Raw genomic sequence first — 16,771 nt, 5'->3', positions numbered from 1 at the left:
TTTGCAGGGTCAGAAATAGCTGCAGAGTTTTATAAAGTTGGTAACAGAGTTAATTTTGGATTTGCTTTTGTTTTTTTTTTTTTTTAAAGATTTATTTATTTATTATATGTGAGTACACTGTAGCTGTCTTCAGACACACCAGAAGAGGGCATCAGATCTCATTACAGATGGTTGTGAGCCACCATGTGGTTGCTGGGAATTGAACTCAGGACCTCTGCAGTGCTCTTAACCACTGAGCCATCTCGCCAGCCCTAATTTTGGATTTGTATCATTCCTACAATAGATTAGAAACTCTACTCAACATAGTGATGGTGACCACACAAACACTAATCAAAGTATATGAAATACATTTTCTCCTAAAGTAATAAAGAAAGTATCTTTCTATGTAGACTCTAGATATTAAATGTGTGTGTGTGACCTGAAGGTACAAACGAATCCTCAGGGAGAAGAGGAAGGCCAACGATCTCAGCAGAGTAGGAGGAAGGACAGGTGAGGGGATGGAGGGGTGGAATGTGAGCAAAGCAAACAATTTATGTGTACAAAGTGTCCTCACCTGTTATTTCTATAGGTTTACTGAAAATGATTAATAAAAAAACAGAAAATTTCCTCTTAGGGAATGCTGCTAATGCTTTTGAGATAGAGTCACATATTCCCAACTGTCAAACTTTTTTTTAAAAGAATATAATATAGGGCTGGAGAGATGACTTAGCAGTTAAGAGCACTGGCTGTTGCCTCAGACGGCACAGGTTCAATTCCCAGCACCCAAGTGGAAGTTTATCTCTGTTCCAGGAGATCAGATGCCTTCTTCTGGCTTGTGTGGGAACTGCATGTGAGTAGCAGACAGACAAACACCCAGACAAAACACTCATACACTTAAAATATTTTTTAAAATATATAGCATGTATAGAGATAGATTTTAGAAACGTTCAACTGCCTTCAATGTGAAATACAGAGAGTAAATACAGGGGAAAATGGTCACTGTAACACACTTGTAACTTTTCTGTAGATTTTACATTTTCTCCTAAAAAAAAGGGAAAAGCTATGTTGAGTATGATAGCTCATACTTGAATTTAAGGCCACCCTCAGGTGCACAGTGACTTCAAGGCCAGCTTTGGCTACAAGAAAGCTAATCTCAAAATAATTATAATAATGATAATAATAGTAGTAGAAGTAGTAATAATAATAATAAATAATATGCTAGGGAAAGTTAATTACATCACCAAGGAATTCTATCACAATCTATGATCTTATAACATTAAGTTTAAAATATCTTTTTGTATGTAGGTGTGATGGCTCCTACATACAATAGTAGCATTTTTACATATATACTGAAGTAGGAGGATTATCTTGAGCTTGAGGCCACCCTAAGCTAGAGAGACAGCTTGGACTATAGGGTGAGATTGTCTCAAGCAAACACAGACAGACGGAAAGACACACACACACAAACACACACACAATATCTAAGATATTCCCCACCATCCTTAAGTTACAAGAGAATGGAAAGTCATTCCTACCGACAGGTTAGTTTCAGCTCCTGAAGGATCACCAGGAACACTTGTGGCAGCAGGCCTCTGTCTCTCCGCTTCCCTGTCAGCTAGCATGACAGCAATGGTCTCAGTCAGAGCTTCATTGACAAAATGGCTGACCAGGTCTGAGTTCACAGGGACTCTGGCGTCAACCATACGCTGGAGCGCTCCACTGCTTCTTCCTGCGACTGAAAAACAAGAACTTCAGATAATGCCAAGAAACATGGGTGCAGCCACACCTTACTTCTTAAGGTCTTAGAAGGCTGATAGCTATGTGTGTGAGCGTGAAGGAGGTGTGAACACTGAGAAGCGAAGCAAAGCTACTGGCCACGAGGAAGGCAGCTAACAGCTTAAAGAGCATCCTTTTCAACAAACCAAGGCGGAGAAAAAGACACAAGTAAAGATTCATGTAATATGCCTTCTTCCTCACCACTGCAGAAGTTAATGAAAACTACATATATACCAATTTACTCAGCTGGAAACAATCCTATTTCCACTTCTGACCAAAACACAAGGATACATTAAGCAAGAGGCAAGCTCTCCCTCCCTCTAGCTCAAGGACATAGGTCTGTAACATTACATGGTAAGCCTCCTCAAGCTTCTACAGCAGGATCTGGGAAGTAAAAGTCAGGCTGTAAAGGAATAACAGGCTATCCCCAAAGTGGAAAAAGACAGGAAGAAGAAATGTTTTTTAATAAGTACATATGTGATACTCTCCAGATCCATCCATTTGCCTAGGAATTTCATAAATTCATTGTTTTTAATAGCTGAGTAGTACTCCATTGTATAAATGTACCACATTTTTTGTATCCATTCCTCTGTGGAGGGTATCATCCTGAGTGGGGTAACCCAATCACAAAAGAACTCACATGATATGCACTCACTGATAAGTGGATATTAGCCCAGAAACTTAAAATACCCAAGATACAATTTGCAAAACACATGAAACTCAAGAAGAATGAAGACCAAAGTGTGGACACTTCGCCCCTTCTTAGAACTGGGAGCAAAACACCCATGGAAGGAATTACAGAGACAAAGTTTGGAGCTGAGACGAAAGGATGGACCATCCAGAAACTGTCCCACCCGGGATTCATCCCATAATCAGCCACCAAACACAGACACTATTGCATACGCCAGCAAGATTTTGCTGAAAGGACCCTGATATAGCTGTCTCTTGTAAGGCTATGCCAGTGCCCGGCAAACACAGAAAGAAGTGGATGCTCACAGTCAGCTATTGGATGGAACACAGGGCCCCCAATGGAAGAGCTAGAGAAAGTACCCAAGGAGCTAAAGGGGTCTGCAACCCTATATAGGTGGAACAACAATATGAACTAACCAGTACCCCCAGAGCTTGTGTCTCTAGCTGCATATGTAGCAGAAGATGGCCTAGTTGGCCATCATTGGGAAGGCAGGCCCCTTGGTCTTGCAAACTTTATATGACCCAGTACAGGGGAAGGCCAGGGCCAAGAAGTGGGAGTGGGTGGGTAGGGGAGCAGGGCAGCGGGGAGAGTACAGGGGACATTTGGGATAGCATTTGAAATGTAAATGAAGTAAATACCTAATAAAAAATTGGGAAAAAAGTACATATGTGGTGCACATAAAATAATGCAGACAAACATACAGACACATTTAAAAATTTAAATAAAAAGGAAGAACAGAAACATCTACAGATTTATGGCCAATTAGTTTTCAATAAAATATTAAAATAATTCAATGGAGAAAGGATAATCTTTTAAATAACACTAGAGAAATCTGAAATCCATATGCAAAAGAAGAATAAAGAAAAAATGAAGAGCATTTTACATCCTCATTTTATATTACATATAAATGCTAACTCAAAACATACTATGAGTATTGAAGGAGTCACTGAATGGTCGAGTTCTGGCCTAGCCTGGGCAGGGGTCCTGGGTTCAGTTCCTGGGAACACACACAGACACACAGACACAAACAGGCACACACATACTCATACACAGATGAAAGAAAACCTTAATATCGCAATTAGATTCTGCTAGCCACCACACTACTCAGCATATTCCTCTGAGCAGGCAAATAAGAACCACACTACTGCTTGAGATATATCATGGTACCACCATTTGCAAGATGCTTAGCAAGTCCTAATAACCATTTATTTATCACATGACTAGGATAAATTAAAAGCTGCGTCCAAAAAAAAAATTTGTCAGCAAGTATTGTTATCAGTTTTTACCTAAACTAAAAGACAATAAATATCAACCAACTGGTAACTGGATTAACAAATTATGATATATTCAGCAAATAATACTAACCTAAGCAAAAACATGATTGCCAAAATATTACACTAGGATAGCAAGATGGTTAAGAGGTAAAAAATGCTTACTGCCATGCCATGCCACCCCAGTTCAACCCCCTGGAACCACAGTGGAAGGAGCAATCCAACTCCTTCAAGTTGTCCCCTGATAACCAGAGCACACTGTAGCATACACATACACACAGGCAGACAGACAGACAGACAGACACACACACACTCTCTCTCACACACACACATACTCACACACAATTAATGTAAAAAACATGCTATGCTATATAAAGTCAGCCAACAACAACAACAAAACCATGTTATGTGATACTCATGCATGAAAGTTTTCAAAAGATTAAAACACATAACAGAAAAGCTAAACACAGTTGTTGGGGCCACTGCGCATAGGTGAAGACTAGAAACTGTCTATAAAGTAGCATATGGATACTTTGATATTGACAGAAATGTTTTCTTTTATCTTTTCTTTTTTTTTTTTTTTTTTCGAGACAGGGTTTCCCTGTGTATCCCTGGCTGTCCTGGAACTCACTTTGTAGACCAGGCTGGCCTCAAACTCAGAAATCCGCCTGCCTCTGCCTCCCGAGTGCTGGGATTAAAGGCGTGCACCACCACACCTGGCCAGAAATGTTTTCTGACATGATTGAACGCATAACTATTCTAAAACTTGTCAAACTGTATACATTAAAACTAGTGAATTTGAAGGCAACTAAATTACAATTTTAAAAAGACTGATACCTTTCATTCATTCACACACACACACACACACACACATATATATGTATGTATATGTATTTCTACAGAAGTATTAATTCATTTCCATAAGACCCCTCAAATGGTCCTTAGTATTAGATGGCCCTCCCTTAAACTCCCTTTTCCCTCCCCATTCCTGTTTAATCTTCCTGCTTCAGTACCCTCCTGCCCTCCCCCCCCCCCACACCTCCACAGTGTATTTTATTTCCTCTTCCTTGGGAGATCCTCCCCTCCCCCATAGCCCCTTTTTCCATACCTAACCTCTGTGGTTATATGGATTATAGTATGCCTATCAAAGGCTTTAAAGCCAACACTCACTAACACAAAGACCTAAACTAGACAATATGGAGAGAGTGAGAGACTTTGGAACACTCAGTCCTAAATGGGATGTCTCCATCAACCCTCATCTCTCAAGGCTCAGGGACTCATGCAGAATAGGAGGTGGGAAGATTGGAAGAGCCAGAGGATGGAGACACAAAGAAAACTGTATCCAGATACAACAGGACTGACATATCCAGATACACATGAACTCAGAGACTGTGGTAACATGCACAGGGCCTACAAACATTCAAGCCAGACTAGATTCCAAATGAGGAAGAGAAGCAGGCACAAGCTCCCCATGTTAGGAGCAATCTAGGAAAGGCTAAAAGATATAAGTGACAATCTGGAGTTGACACATCATTTTGCGTGGCTGCGATAGATAATTCTGAGTTGCAAAGCTTTCATAAACCTCATCTCAGTATTCTTATTGTTGATTATTTTAATAATGATTTCCTAGCATTATTAAATTAATATAATAATTCCTGGGCATTAGCCCACTCTATTGGGCAGATTTTCTGCAGATCAACAAAGATGTACTCTGTTGTAACAATGCTATAAATTGATGATTTTTTTAATTATTCTCTAGAATTCCTGAGCCCTCTGTAATATGAAATCTGCAATTAGGGTTCTATAAACCTCCATGTGTCATGAGCTAATTGCACTAAGATAAAAAAGCAGGCTTGAAACAGATTTATGATCAGGGAAGACATTTCTTTTAGGCTGAATGTAAAACTGTTATCTGACGACTAAAGGTCATAAACTGAGAATGAACAATTTATTGTAGGTGCAAGGACAGATGATAAAACATTGACTGGATTTATCTATACAAAACTAAAACTAATGAGACCCTAGGCAGATGATTTACTTCTTGACAAAACTGTGCTAACGTAGACATAGGAATTATCATTTGAAATTATTAATAAACCTATGGAGCTAGTGACAGGTAATGAATGCTAAGTAAGACAACTAGTCTATATTTTTGGGGGGGGGATTATTTTTGAGACAGGGTTTCTCTGTGTAGCTTTGGGTTCTGGAACGCGCTCTGTAGACCAGGCTGACCTTGAACTTAGAAATCCGCCTGCCTCTGCCTCCGAAGCTAGGATTAAAGGCGTGCGCCACCACTGCCTGGCAAGACAACTAGTCTTTTTTTTTTTTAAAGATTTATTTACTTTATTATATGTAAGTACACCGTAGCTGTCTTCAGACACTCCAGAAGAGGGCGTCAGATCTTGTTAAGGATGGTTATGAGCCACCATGTGGTTGTTGGGATTTGAACTCTGGACCTTCGGGAGAACAGTTGGGTGTTCTTACCCACTGAGCCATCTCACCAGCCCCAGACAACCAGTCTTAATGGAAACATCTCTGTCATTTCTTCTTATTCAATTATAATTTGAATTTATGTTTGAACTTGTCGTTAACTTTGAAAAAGGTGCTTATACCATGTGATCATGTGCCCTGAACAGGTACAAGAACCAGGAACGAGGACAATAAGAGCAGAAGCAGAAGGGTGCAGAGCTGAGCAGAGCACAGCACAGCGGAGCAGAGGGCAGCCAGGCTGCTTCTCACTACGAGACAGGTTTTTCCTCAACAGCCAGTTTCTTCTTACTGACAAGGACAGGGCTTTTTTATACTCACTAAAAAAGTTGTTTCTTCTTTCTCTAATCAATAAAGGTTGAAGCTTAATTTTCATCCAGAATGAGTGAGGTTTTTTCTGCATTGTTACCTGCTCAATGAAACCTGCTTGTGGGGACTTTTGTTCCATCCACCAAATACATATATGCATTTGTAAGAAGAGGTGTGTGTGTGTAAGTATGTAAGTCAATGAGAAAGATGGTTGGGCCCAACAAAAAGGTGAATGTGTTTATGAATGTGTGTGTCTATGCATATTTGTTTGTGTAAAAGTTTTTCTATCTGCGAGTATGACTTTCTTTTCCTGGTATACTAAAAGTTAACTGTTCCAAGCCTCCCTCTTGCCTGGCCAGCAACAGACAAGGTTTCTAGGCAAGAGAGAAAGGAGCCTTAGCAATAAATCCTCTACTGAATTCCCTGCTGCTGTACATCATATGTTAATTGCCAGAGAATTATATTGTAAGTTTATAATGTAAGTAAGAGTTAAGTTTACCACTGCTTATTCAAGCAACAGAATTATAAATAAGAGAGAAAAAAATTCCCCAGCCCTTAAAAAGCACAAAACAGTAATAAAGAGTTAAGTTTTTAGCACAGAACAAAAAGAAAAGAGTTAAGTTTTCAGCACATAATGATGCACAGAGCAGTAAGAAAGAATTAAGTTTTTAGCACACAACAGAGAATTAAAAGGCTGTTACACTTCAACCCAATTCAGCCAGGGTGGCCCCTGGCGTCCCATCTCTTGCCAAGAAGCTATCCCCAAGCTTGCAAAAGAAAAATTAGTTTTCGCTAGAGGCGTCTCACCTGATATACTGACCAGACTTCAGGGTAGGCCCCATCCCCAGCAAGATGGCCAAAACAAAGCGAACTCAATGGTAATTCTGTGGGCTTTTTGTATCGTATTGTTTTGTTTGAGCTTTATTTTTGACTTTGTTTTTATGTTTGTTGCTGTGTTTCTTGTGCTTTTTCTTTCCTTTTTTAAAATTCTGGTTTGTTTGCCTGTTTGTTTTCTAGAGAGAGAGAAAGGGCACCAGCAGAGTGGGTGGAAGGCAGGGAAGGAAAAATAAAGAAGACAAACTGAAGGGGAGAGGAAGGAAAGAGAATGGCTCATTTAACCACTCAGTGAGAACTTAAACCCTCATCTGTTACTAGTGAAGGGCTGGGCAAAAGAAGCAACATCCTGACTACTGAATAATGTATAGTCTAGTGAGTAAGAAAGACACGTCAGATAACCGTACTATATTGATACCTATTATAAACGTATGCTGATGATAAATCTAGTCAACTTCATGGATTTTGTAATTGACTAGGAGACACACCTCTGGAGATTCTGCGAGAACATTTCTAGAGAGATTTAACTAAGAGGAGAAGACCCACCCCTATGTGGCCAGCACCATCTCATGCACTAGGGCTCTGGACTTCATTTGAAAGAGAAAAGAGTTAAATATGAGTCATTTATGTCTCCTAGCTTCCAAAGGATGTAATGTGTCCAGCTATATAATATTTCTATGCCTTACTGAGTAAGGATATGGCCAGCCACAGCACGCTCTCACTGTGTTTCCCACCACAATGAACTGCTACTCTCTCAAACCATCACATAAAAGAACTCTTTCCTGTATAAAGTCCCCTATGCTAGGTACTAGGCTGCAGCAGAAGAAAAATAAAAGGAGGTGGCAGGAAGATGTTTTAGCAGGGAAGGCCCCCAGCTGATGAACTGAGGAGCTCCTAGAACCCACTATGAAAAAGAAAAAAGTTGTCTCTGACCAGGGCATGCATGCATACAATATTCTATTGTTCCTCCACAACAACACATATGTATGATTTTTACATAATATATTTATATAATTTATACACAGACACAGACATATTTCTGTGGAGGAACAAAAGAATCCTAGAGAATGGCTCAGCAACCCCAAAGCTGCAATCTGTAAAAGCGGGGGAAAGGACTACTAATCTTATCTAAGCAGAAAGTGGGACAGCCAAGGATGCATTTGACCTCAGGGATACAGAAATCCTCGGTAATTAAGTGAAGGCTTTATCTTTTAATAACAACAATGACAACAGGTTCCATCTGACGTACCAATGTCAGAAGCTGAAGGTTCGCTTGCCTCACTTACTGAGACACTGGCATCAAGTCTGGCCTGTTGCTGGAGTGGAAAGAGCCCAGAGATAATTCTTGACATTATTTCTTGTTCTACCCTAGAAGTATAAAGTTAAATACACCTGAATTTGGTTAAAAGTATAAAATGTTTGCTTTATCACTTTAAAGAATAAGCTGTACTCATAGCATGAACATGCAAAAGCCGCCCTTCTGGAACTTACAGCTGGAAGGGAGAGAACTTGTCTCCTCTCCAGAAGGAAGGACGGACGGACAGACAAAACTGTCCTCTTGGGAGACAGACTGTGAAATCAACTTCGAGCTTTCAGCCTGACAGAAAGCCCCCTGCACCCACTTGAGTTAAGCATACCACTTGAGTTGATAGCTGTCACGCATATCATGTACGTGAAAAGTACTTCTCACTCAGAGCACACATAGGCAACAGATCAGATCAAAGCTCCATGACGTTCACTGAGCGGAGTCTGGGACGAGGCAAGTGCTTAAACAGCATCCTCAAACTGCCACACGCTGCTTTAGTTATGAGTTTATTAAAGTGATGCAACTTTATTTAAAAAAATAAAAAAAGGCTAGAGTCTCCTGCTCTCCTCTCAACAAAAACATAAACACTCCAACTGCTAAGCAGGGTAAATGTTTTCCTTGAAAAGGAAAGAGTGAATTTCATAGGTCACTGCTCGGGAGAAAAAAGGAAAGCAAAGAGTAGAGTCAAAGCCTTCGTTCAGTGCGTTTCTTTAGAGTAGCGAACAGTCACATCAAAAATTACTGTCATAGTGGGTAAGAGCACCCGACTGCTCTTCCAAAGGTCCGGAGTTCAAATCCCAGCAACCACATGGTGGCTTATAACCATCCATAACAAGATCCGACACCCTCTTCTGGAGTGTCTGAAGACAGCTACAGTGTACTTACATTTAATAAATAAATAAATCTTAAAAAAAAAAAATTACTGTCATAGAAACAAGTGTTAACTCGGGGAAATTCAGAAATTACTTTTTTTTTTTTTAATTGATCGGATTCAATTCACTCATAATCCTAGATTCACAGGTAAGTAGTTAATTACTTGAAATATATTTCAAACATCTGTTCAACACAAACGTATTTTAAGGTTTTCAAAAATAAGTTTATACTGTGTCTCTGGCTTTATTTACCCACCAGGGTACTTACTACCTTTCACTCTTACTGAATATTCTTCTAAGCCATTTCCATTTTTATCTGCCCTTCTGATTTTATTTACACCAACAGAATTATAAACTTACCACTGAATTAAACTATTTTCCAATGTTTCTTTTCTCTCAATTACTTTATCTAAAATATCAGTAGTGGGATGGTAAGCAGAAACTACAGGAGGAAATGAAGGACCGTTATATTTTGTAGGAACGTCTTTAACACTTCTGTTAAACTCCAACATTGGTGCAGAGCATTCAGGAATTTCGTCACGTTTTTCTTCTTCCTGGTAACACAATGAAAACAAAACTATTATATTCAAGTATCTGTTCATGTGCCAAGCATAGACAAAGAACTCAGCTGTATGAATTAACCAACATTCACAAACCAACCAATAACCTTTTTCCTTAGGTTAAATATGCCACACACATTATACTTATCCCAACATAGACATGAGCCAGACAACACTGGAGAACATGTATTTTTTACAGTCTGTCTTTTGTAAACTCAATGTTCAGGCTCTGGGTATGGTTCAATGGTAGAACACTTGTCTACCCTGAGTTTGATTTCACATCACCATACACAAAACATTAAAAAAAAAAAATCAATATTAATTTTGTATCGTCATGAAGCTAGAACCTCTGGGGAGTCTAGCATTGAACCTTATGAACTCACAAAAAAAACCAAAAAACCAAAACAAAAACAACCGATAATCCCAAACATTTGTTCACCCTATCAGAACCTTCAATTTACATTTAGTTTATCTTACACATAACTTTCATCATCATACCACAACCCAAAGTAATTGCTCTGATTTTTTTTTAACTTTTCCTTATGGAAAAATGTCACACGTTTAAAAGTAAACAAAATCATGCTTAGGTACTACATGTTTTATACAAATGACTTGCATGTACCTAGTCCCCAGCTTCAACAATTATCAACTCATGGTCAACTTTGCCACCTAAGTTATCCACCATCCATTTTCTCTTTCATAATCACTGTGACTTATATTACAGATATAAATTATAAATCTATGATTAAATAAGCATCTCAAAATTATCCAGTCTCTTTAAACATCACAGCTCATCAATATGCTGTGAGGAATGAAGCCCTCAGACAAAGAGTACAAGAGCCAGAGTAGAAGAGACCTTTGTCACTCAACCCCAAACCCATTGTGAGTTCTGTAACCGTTTCTTCCACGTGGGTGCTGGGAGCTGACCTTAGGTCCTCTGCAGAGCAGTCCCTCCGTTTTCATAACAAAGTCAGACTTAGTTTGACAGTCAAAGAAATGTGAGAAGTATTTTCGCTAATGCTGAATGTCTTGTTCATAACATTAAAATAATCTCGTATGTGTCTCCATTTTTCATGTGGTTTATGTTTCCTGTCTTTCTTTCCTGCCTTTTCATAACTGACATCCATACAGGGTTTTCCTTAGACTTCTGACTATTCATAACTTTTTCCCAATATAAACCTAACTTTGCCTCTGAAAATCAAGAGTTAAATGTAACAGATTGGAGGAAAGGAAGCTGGAGAGATGGCGGCAACAGGCGTGTTCCAGGTGGGAGACAGTGGGCTAGCATTAAGTTTACGACACAACAGGGAAGAAAAACAATTAATAAACTTCATAATCTTTTTCTTTCTTTTTTTTTTTTTTTTTTTTTTTTTTTTTAATCTTTTTCTTTCTTTTTTTTTTTTTTTTTTTTTTTTTGTTTTTTTTTTTTGTTTTTTTGAGACAGGGTTTCTCTGTGTAGCCCTGGCTATCCTGGAACTCACTCTGTAGACCAGGCTGGCCTCAAACTCAGAAATCCACCTGCCTCTGCCTCCCAAGTGTTGGGTGGGATTCAAGGCGTGCGCCACAACGCCTGGCTAAACTTCATAATCTTTAAAAGAAATTTAAATAAGCATATTTAAATTTTAAAGTCTATTTAAATCAAAGTAAAGTCGTGTTTCTCAAACTTAGTTGTAATAGTCAAAATCCATTCAACCACCTGGAAGGGTATTTGTAAGGAAATGGCTTTCTATGTCTCTAAGCTTTGTTACCTGAGTGACATCGATTATGTCATCAAAGTTAGTTCCTGGAAGGGGCATCTCTTCTTCATCCTCCTTTATAAAGTCTGGAGTCTAAGGAAACATTTCAGAAAGTTTTATTGCCTTCAATTTTAAAACATATAATTTCTTATATTTTCACATATACTATAATCTTAATATAGCCCTGCTATTTTAATATTCTGTTCAGAAGTGATTTAATTAGTAAATGAGATACAGGTCAGTCCTCAATCTATTATCTCATCATTTCAAAAATTATAAAAAATTATATATATAAAACTGTTATTATTGTTGCTTTTTTGGTTTTTCAACACAGGAATTCTCTGTATAACCCTGGCTGTCTTGGGACTTGCTCTGTAGACCAGGCTGGTTTAGAACTCAGAGAGATTTGCCTGCCTCTGTTTCCTGAGTGCTAGGATTAAAGACATATGCCCCCACCACCTAGCCAAAAATTATTTTCAATAAAAATATCTTTTTTAAATTATCAGGGTAAGATGTTTCATACCTCCTAACTCCTGAACTCAGGAGCCCATGGCAGGAAACTTCCTGGAAGTTTAAAGCTAAGAGGGCTGTTATGAGTTCCAAGATAGTCTGGGATACAGTGAGAGACAAACACAAATACCAGACTGACATTTAAACTACACCAACAAATACAATTGTGAAGAAATTTATACTTCTTTATTTTATTTTGTGTATATCCACAATGGCATCAAAGCCTTCATGTGGAGGGTCAAAGAATAATTACAGGTCAGTTTTCTCCTGATACCATGTTGGTCTTAGGGATTAAACTCAGGTCCTAAGGCTTAGTTAGGTGCAAGTGCTTTTTACCCACTGAGCCCTAACTCCGGACTGCAGTGAAATTTAAAGAACTATCAACAGGCTAGTTTTACACCCTGAGGGCAATACTTCCACATCTAGCTATGTAAGTGTACACATTCACTGACTCACAAAAGATAGAAACAGATTCCAATCATTTTAAAAGTAAAGAAAACCAGGGCTCAGTAGGTGAGGGAGATGACTTTACCTGGCTTACACTTGTCAACAATCCAGATGACCCAGTGTGATTCTGAGAACCACGTTAGGAAAGAACTCCTGAAAGTTGTCTTCTGACCTCTACATGCACACACCCATGCACATGCATCTCACACACACACACACACACACACACACTCACATACACTCCACACACACACACACACACTCACATACACTCCACACACACACTCACATACACTCCACACACACACACACACACACACACACTCCACACACACACACACACTCCACACACACACANACACACACACACACTCACATACACTACACACACACACACACGCACACACACACACACACACGTCAAATAAAAATGTGATTTAAATTAAAAAGAGAGAGATTGGAGTGATGTCCCTCTGGATACAAGCACTTGCTGCTCTCACAGACAGTTTGGTTCATAGCGCCCATACCAGGCAGGCAGGTACAACTGCCTGTAACTCCAGTTTAAGGGAATCTAGTGCCCTCTGGCATCTATGGGCACCTGCATGGGCTTGATGCATAGAAAGCCGTACACAGGCCACACATGATTTTGAGAAATGAATTAAGTCTTTTAAAAATCTTAATAAAAGTAAAATTCTATTCAAGTTCACTATCTAGGCCTTACTATATAAACTCTAATTACTAAATATGGCAACAGTTTCTTGCTGAGAACAGAATTATACATAATTCAAAATGTATTCTTTGTTATCATATATGTTCCAATAAACTTCTAAGAAAAACAAAATTCCTTATAAAAAGTTAACTAGGTAGAGTGGGTATGGTTCCATTTAGGATCAATTCTAATACAGTGTTCAGAATCATGAGAGATTTATGAGCTCAGTCAGCCCTGCTCCCCTGTGACAGGATCTCACTGTGTTGGTCTAGCTGTCCTGGAACTGGCAAAGCAGACCAGGCCGGTTCAAACTCATAGAACTCTTCCCATCTCTGCCTCCTGCGTGCTGGGATTAAAGCTGGGAGAACTGTGCCCAACTGATTCCTGACTTTGGTTTCTGGTTTGCTTGTTTTCATTCTGAGCTGAGGTCTCATCATGTAACCCTTATGTCGCTGACCTCAGATTCACAGACATCTGCCTTATTCTGACATCGTGCCCAGCAATTGTGTTTTGTTCTTAAAAACTATAAACTCAATGATCAATTTGATATATTAGATATCAGAGATATGTTACAGTGCTATTTTACTGTAATAAAAGTCATATTATCATTATTCAGAAGCAAATAAATACAAGAAAAAATATATTTTACATGTTAACAATGTGATAAAATATATACTACTTATCAGTATTATAAATGACTTGTCAGTATTATAATTCTAACTCTGGATGGGTAAAAACACTCGCAGCCAAGCTAGACAACCTGAGTGTGATCTTCAAAACCCACGCATAGTGGAAAGAAAAACAGACTCCCCATTAATTGTCCTCTGACCTCCCCATGTGGACTGTGGCATGCACACATGTGTAGGTGCACATGCACACATACACACATATACAGACACACATAATAAGTAAATGTATAAAAAATTCACATTCCAATTTATAATTTTCATATAAATCAAATATTACCAAAGACACAAAAATTCTTCACCTGTGAAAGTCTCACAATTACCATGTTATACCAGAAATTACCATGTCCTGGATATTTATAAAGATCTCAAAGCAACATCTTTAGAAATTTGTAAATAATGTAACCCTCATTTCAATTTTATCATATGCTGAAATTATTGTTACATATTATGACATACATAGCTATGGCTGTAACTCTGTAGAATAGGCTGGCCTCAAACTCACAGAAGTCTGACTGCCTTTTGCCTCCCAAGTACTAGACTTCAAAAGTATGAGCTACCACATCCACTCTAATATATTAAGATATGATAAGAGCTCTGCATGGAGTAACAGCTAGTGATATGAAAGAACTCTGAAACCTACCTGGATCCAGGTGTGTAGTGGAGGAAGAGAGGCTTCTTTGGGACTTGGCGAAGGGGAAGCCCCGTCAGTACTGCTGTATGAAATGCTATCAATATCCACACTAGGTAATACCTACAACAGAACAGAACATCTGGCATGCTGTTAACCACTATGACTTAAGTAACTACCAAAAACAGACAACAAAATATGCCCTTCAAATTTTTATTGCCACAAACAGATACTTTGAATTATGAAAGCATATTATACTAAGCATTTAAAGAAAAAAAAAACCATAAAATCCTATCTTAAGATAACTTCACTTCCGTGACCTATACTCTTTTCTGTTTATCACCCATTTGAGCAAGGTAAGTGTTCTCAGCCCTGATTTTTCATTGTTTTTAGGTCATAATACCTCCTCTTCCTCTTCCTTCATTTTATTTTATTTTATTTTATTTTATTTTATTTTATTTTATTTTATTTTATTTTATTTATGTTTTGATCGTTTGAGACAGGGCTTCTCTGTGTGGCCTTGGTTATCCTGAAACTCATTCTATAGTCCAGGCTAGCTTCAAACTCAGAGAGATCTGCCTGTTTCTACCTCCCAAGTGCTAGGATTTAAAGGAGTGTGCCATTACTTCTTAGCCTTATCCTGTCTCTTTGCAGACTTTATACTTTTAAATAACTGCATAATATTAAAGGACTTTATACTCCTTCAGCCATATTCCTCATTGCTAGTTTTCCCCACTATTACACATAGATCGCAGTATCTTCATATTTGCAGTGTTTTCTTCCCAAACTTTGAGTTACTATATCATGTTAGATAGATTTTGATGAACTTCTGGGACCACAGAGCATAAATATTCAATATTCTTTGTAATTACTGGCAAAATCCTATCCAATTTCTGTTTACATCATCAAAAAACATTCTTCTAAGTTTTATCCAATCATCAACTAAAATGAGCAGTTTTACAATAGCAATAATTACATGGGAATATATTATCCTTTTTAAAATTTTTTATTATCTTAGCTACAAGCAAAACTTACATCTAATTTCCTTATTCTTAAATATACTTAACCCTCCTGTGGAATCTCATTCATGTACCTGGACAAAATCTGGATTTAGATCTATGTTTTCTTATGACGTAGAGAAGTCTTTGTATTTAAAACCAAATCCTTTCCTGGGCTTTTGCTTTCATTTGTCTCACTGGAGCCCGCCTTCCTTTGTAAGGTTCTTTGACATATAGAACCTTTAGCTTTCAGATACAACTCTCATTTTCTTTATTTACTGTATTTAAAGTATCTTCCCCCAAATCCAGAATTTGCTTCAGTTTTAATAAAAGTCAATGAAATTATCTTCAAATTTTTATGGTTTTGTTTTTTATAATTTCAACTGGTCAATTTGGAGCTCATTTGCTACACAGAAAAACTTGAAGCATAAAACTAATCTTTCTTATGTCATTAAGGCAAATACAACACACATTATTTTCCTTATAACAAATCTCTACCATGTTATACATTCTTTCTAAATAATATAGCTGATCCTGAAATCTCACTGCACTAGTCTAGTAACCAGCGTGGTGTCTCATAACCTATGCTGCTTGGCCCTGAACCTGACCTGGGGTTAAGGATGACCTCGAACTCCTGACCTTTCAACCTCTACCTCTCAAATGCTGGCTCAAATAAGCCAAATGCCCAGCTCATAACAAAACTCTTTTCTAAACCCTTTATTCTTCCAGATATCAAAATTACCCTAAAGTTCAAGTTTAAGAAAAAAAAAAAAAAAAAAACTCATGTTATTTCTAAAAAATATCATTTCACTAAAATTGCACATTAAATTGGAAAGAGCATAAACTTGAATAGTTTTTGTATATAAAAATGGGTTCTTTCTATATTCATTCATGTCCTATGATTGGATAAAGTTTGAAATAATGACTATATTAGTCACATCTTCCATTAACTATTGTTTCTTTTATTGT

At 38.0% G+C, this 16,771-nt stretch overlaps 1 protein-coding gene across 3 annotated transcripts in view; it reads right to left on the bottom strand.

Moving 5' to 3' along the window:
- Positions 1-16,771, bottom strand: part of Kiaa0586 (KIAA0586 ortholog) — a 104,874-nt gene that overhangs the window by 52,908 nt on the left and 35,195 nt on the right. For all 3 annotated transcript variants that reach the window (XM_021201596.1, XM_021201597.1, XM_029541001.1), the window contains exons 17-21: positions 14,817-14,927; positions 11,834-11,914; positions 9,886-10,079; positions 8,597-8,715; positions 1,515-1,714 (exon numbers count right to left, since the gene is read on the bottom strand). In XM_021201596.1, the coding sequence (XP_021057255.1) occupies positions 1,515-1,714; positions 8,597-8,715; positions 9,886-10,079; positions 11,834-11,914; positions 14,817-14,927 (705 nt within the window). The remainder of the gene's footprint in view (positions 1-1,514; positions 1,715-8,596; positions 8,716-9,885; positions 10,080-11,833; positions 11,915-14,816; positions 14,928-16,771) is intronic.

The sequence above is a fragment of the Mus pahari genome, chromosome 7 (assembly GCF_900095145.1).
Source record: "Mus pahari chromosome 7, PAHARI_EIJ_v1.1, whole genome shotgun sequence".
Lineage (NCBI taxonomy): Eukaryota > Metazoa > Chordata > Mammalia > Rodentia > Muridae > Mus > Mus pahari.
Note: the sequence above shows the minus strand (reverse complement) of the source record. Positions and strands in the feature narration are given on the sequence as shown.